The sequence below is a fragment of the Amphimedon queenslandica genome, unplaced genomic scaffold (assembly GCF_000090795.2).
Source record: "Amphimedon queenslandica unplaced genomic scaffold, v1.1 AMPQUscaffold_8407_Cont19649, whole genome shotgun sequence".
In the NCBI taxonomy this organism is placed as follows: Eukaryota; Metazoa; Porifera; class Demospongiae; order Haplosclerida; family Niphatidae; genus Amphimedon; species Amphimedon queenslandica.
In genome coordinates this window covers 1-2,538 of record NW_003551316.1, presented here as the reverse complement: position 1 = coordinate 2,538, position 2,538 = coordinate 1, and the positions used below count along the sequence as shown (strand labels likewise).

The window sequence follows — 2,538 nt, the reverse complement described above, 5'->3', positions numbered from 1 at the left end:
CTTTCATCTACTGTATCATCACCTTTAAAAAGGAATTATAAGATAAAAATGCTAACATAGATATACCAGTGCGAGCACAGTAGCTGGTTTTAATCAAGAATACAAGGAAAGCAAGGAGCAAGATTTTATTCATCTTTAGAACAGTAGTGTCAGTTCTGTTATAGATTTGATCAAACTCTATGTTCTTCTGGTTGACTGTGCATAGGTTGTCCTTGCACTCCACTTTATATAGGCTGTCACTCTATCAATGGGAATTTAGAAAGATCTATGATTAAAATTCCATTATGTAATACAAACATGTTCATCTAGCTAAACCAATTTTCATTTCCTTTTCTTTTCCGTCTGGTTTTAATAAATGATAATGTATATGTTATATACATTTCCTTCTCATCAAATTAATTGTCAATTGGACTGTATCCCACAAAATGAGATTTGTTTTGGGTTAGTTTTTGGCAGCCATCAACTTTAAAGCATCAGCTAAATTATGTTAGCTCTAGGAGGAAATGTGCAGAATGTAATTAATTAGTAGGGAAGTTTATTGTTTACAGTAATCCCTTCAAAATTTGGAACACACTGGAAAAAACTATTTTATTTATAATGCAATTTAACATAATAGTTCTGGTTTCATGTTATTGTATTATATCAGTATTCTGCTTCTTGCATTGCATGAGACAATTTTTTTTGGAATTAGTTTGAGTAGATCTATTATAATGATACATGTACTGATCTGTTTTGCTGACAAATGTAAATGTGTTTGCAAACTATGTACTCTGATTATAATTTCCTTCATGCTTTTATATCAACATAATTATAATCTTAATATTGAACTTTGGCCCAATTTTGGAGCAACATTAAAAACTTGTAAAAAATCCAATTTTGAACAGAGCCAGCTCAAACTTTCTATGCGACATAAGTACATGCATATGTATCATAAAAATTATAAAAATTGAGAATTTGTTTTTTAATTTTTGAAAAATTTGTCCAAAGTCTTTGTATTGTACATGGTCTTTAGCTCAATTTTTAGCAACTTTAAAGTTTATGTGCAACATAAATACATTTCCATTTTTGGCAATAAATTGCTGTACATAGTCCAATATGCTTTATGTTTGAACTGTTTATGTCAAATGATCTCAACTCTACTTTTTAACATACAAAAAATAAATGGAAAAATAAAGAATTAAGCCTATAAAGAAAAGTTAATGAGTTTCTATTTTTGTCAGAGAAATTGTCATTCTTTACTCAGTTGTTGATGGCTTTGCTAGTATCATGCATAGACGTTTCATTGTCCATTTTATTGCTTGTCCAGAGTACTTCTTTCTGAATCCATTCAGGTTAGGATTGGTACGATCAAACCTCCCATGATAGGCACTGAAGTAAAAATCAATAAAAGCATCAACGTTTGGTACAACATATTCTCGGTCAATCGACTGGATTTGTACAACATTAAAGCCGTATTCTTTGGCTTTTTGCTTGTAAAAATCAAGAGACTCATAGTAACTGCAACTCGTAACAGCATCAAGAGCATCTGATCCACATAACTTGACAAGCTCTACCAGTAGGTCTGGTATCCCATTGTTAGTTATTGTGGCAAATGCAAACTTTCCTCCTGGTTTCAGGTTGTCATAAATTCTTTTAAAAGTGGCATCTTTATTCTTGATCCAGTGAATGACATGAGTAGAAACGACTGCATCATATTGATCCTCAGGAAAAGTTTGATCTGATCCTATTGCAAACCGGAGATTAGTCATGGTATCTTTCCTTCCTTTATTTGCTACACTGATTCTTTCTGCATCAGGATCAATCCCTAGTACTTTCCCACCATCGCTCAGTCTTTCAGAAAGGACCATACACAAACGACCAGTCCCACATCCCATATCAAGAACACTATCACTAGACTGAGGGGAGAGATTATCAATCAAATTCAATCCGTCTTCCACCTGAAGATTAGAGATATTGTGATAAACACTAGCCTCTTCATTTGTCATGATAGATTTGTCCATTGTCAATAGTTGTCTGTTGAGTTTACGTTGACGAAACCAATTTATATCTAGTCTTGTGCATGATCTAAGTGTATGATTATCATATTCTTACGAATATATGTTTTGTCAAGTGCTAATGGCTATTATAGTGAGTAATGATGTAACAATTGGTCTAGACAGCGCTAGATTTCTGGTCTAGATTAAGTTCAATCAAAGTGACTTCACATATTTTTCTTGTGTTTTCTTGCAAGGCATTTATAAGTGATATGCATGGTTCACTTCTTTAGAAACTAACTATGATTGATGATGTAATGGCATGGTAGACCTGGGTTCAAAGTGATTTCACTTCACAGCTGTTTAATATTATTTATTTCTTAACCATAATTATCACCTTGAGGCATAGATATGGACCTATCTATGCTTGAGGGGAGGAAATTCAATCTATCTTCTACTTGGAGCTTAGAGGTATGTGATAAACACTAGCCTCTTCATTTGTCTTTATAAATTTACTCATTATCTAGTTATCTGTTGAGTTTAAAACCAATTTATTACTGTCCTG

At 32.7% G+C, this 2,538-nt stretch overlaps 1 protein-coding gene across 1 annotated transcript; it reads right to left on the bottom strand.

Moving 5' to 3' along the window:
• Positions 1 to 1,235: 1,235 nt before the first annotated feature.
• LOC105315737 (malonyl-[acyl-carrier protein] O-methyltransferase-like) lies at positions 1,236 to 2,000 on the bottom strand. Its single transcript, XM_011410477.1, has one exon. The coding sequence runs from the start codon at positions 1,998 to 2,000 to the stop codon at positions 1,236 to 1,238; it is 765 nt and encodes a 254-aa protein (XP_011408779.1).
• Positions 2,001 to 2,538: the final 538 nt, after the last annotated feature.

Coding starts and splice junctions, on each gene's coding strand:
- LOC105315737 (XM_011410477.1), bottom strand. CDS start 2,000: ATGGACAAATCTATCATGACAAATGAAGAGGCTAGTGTTTATCACAAT.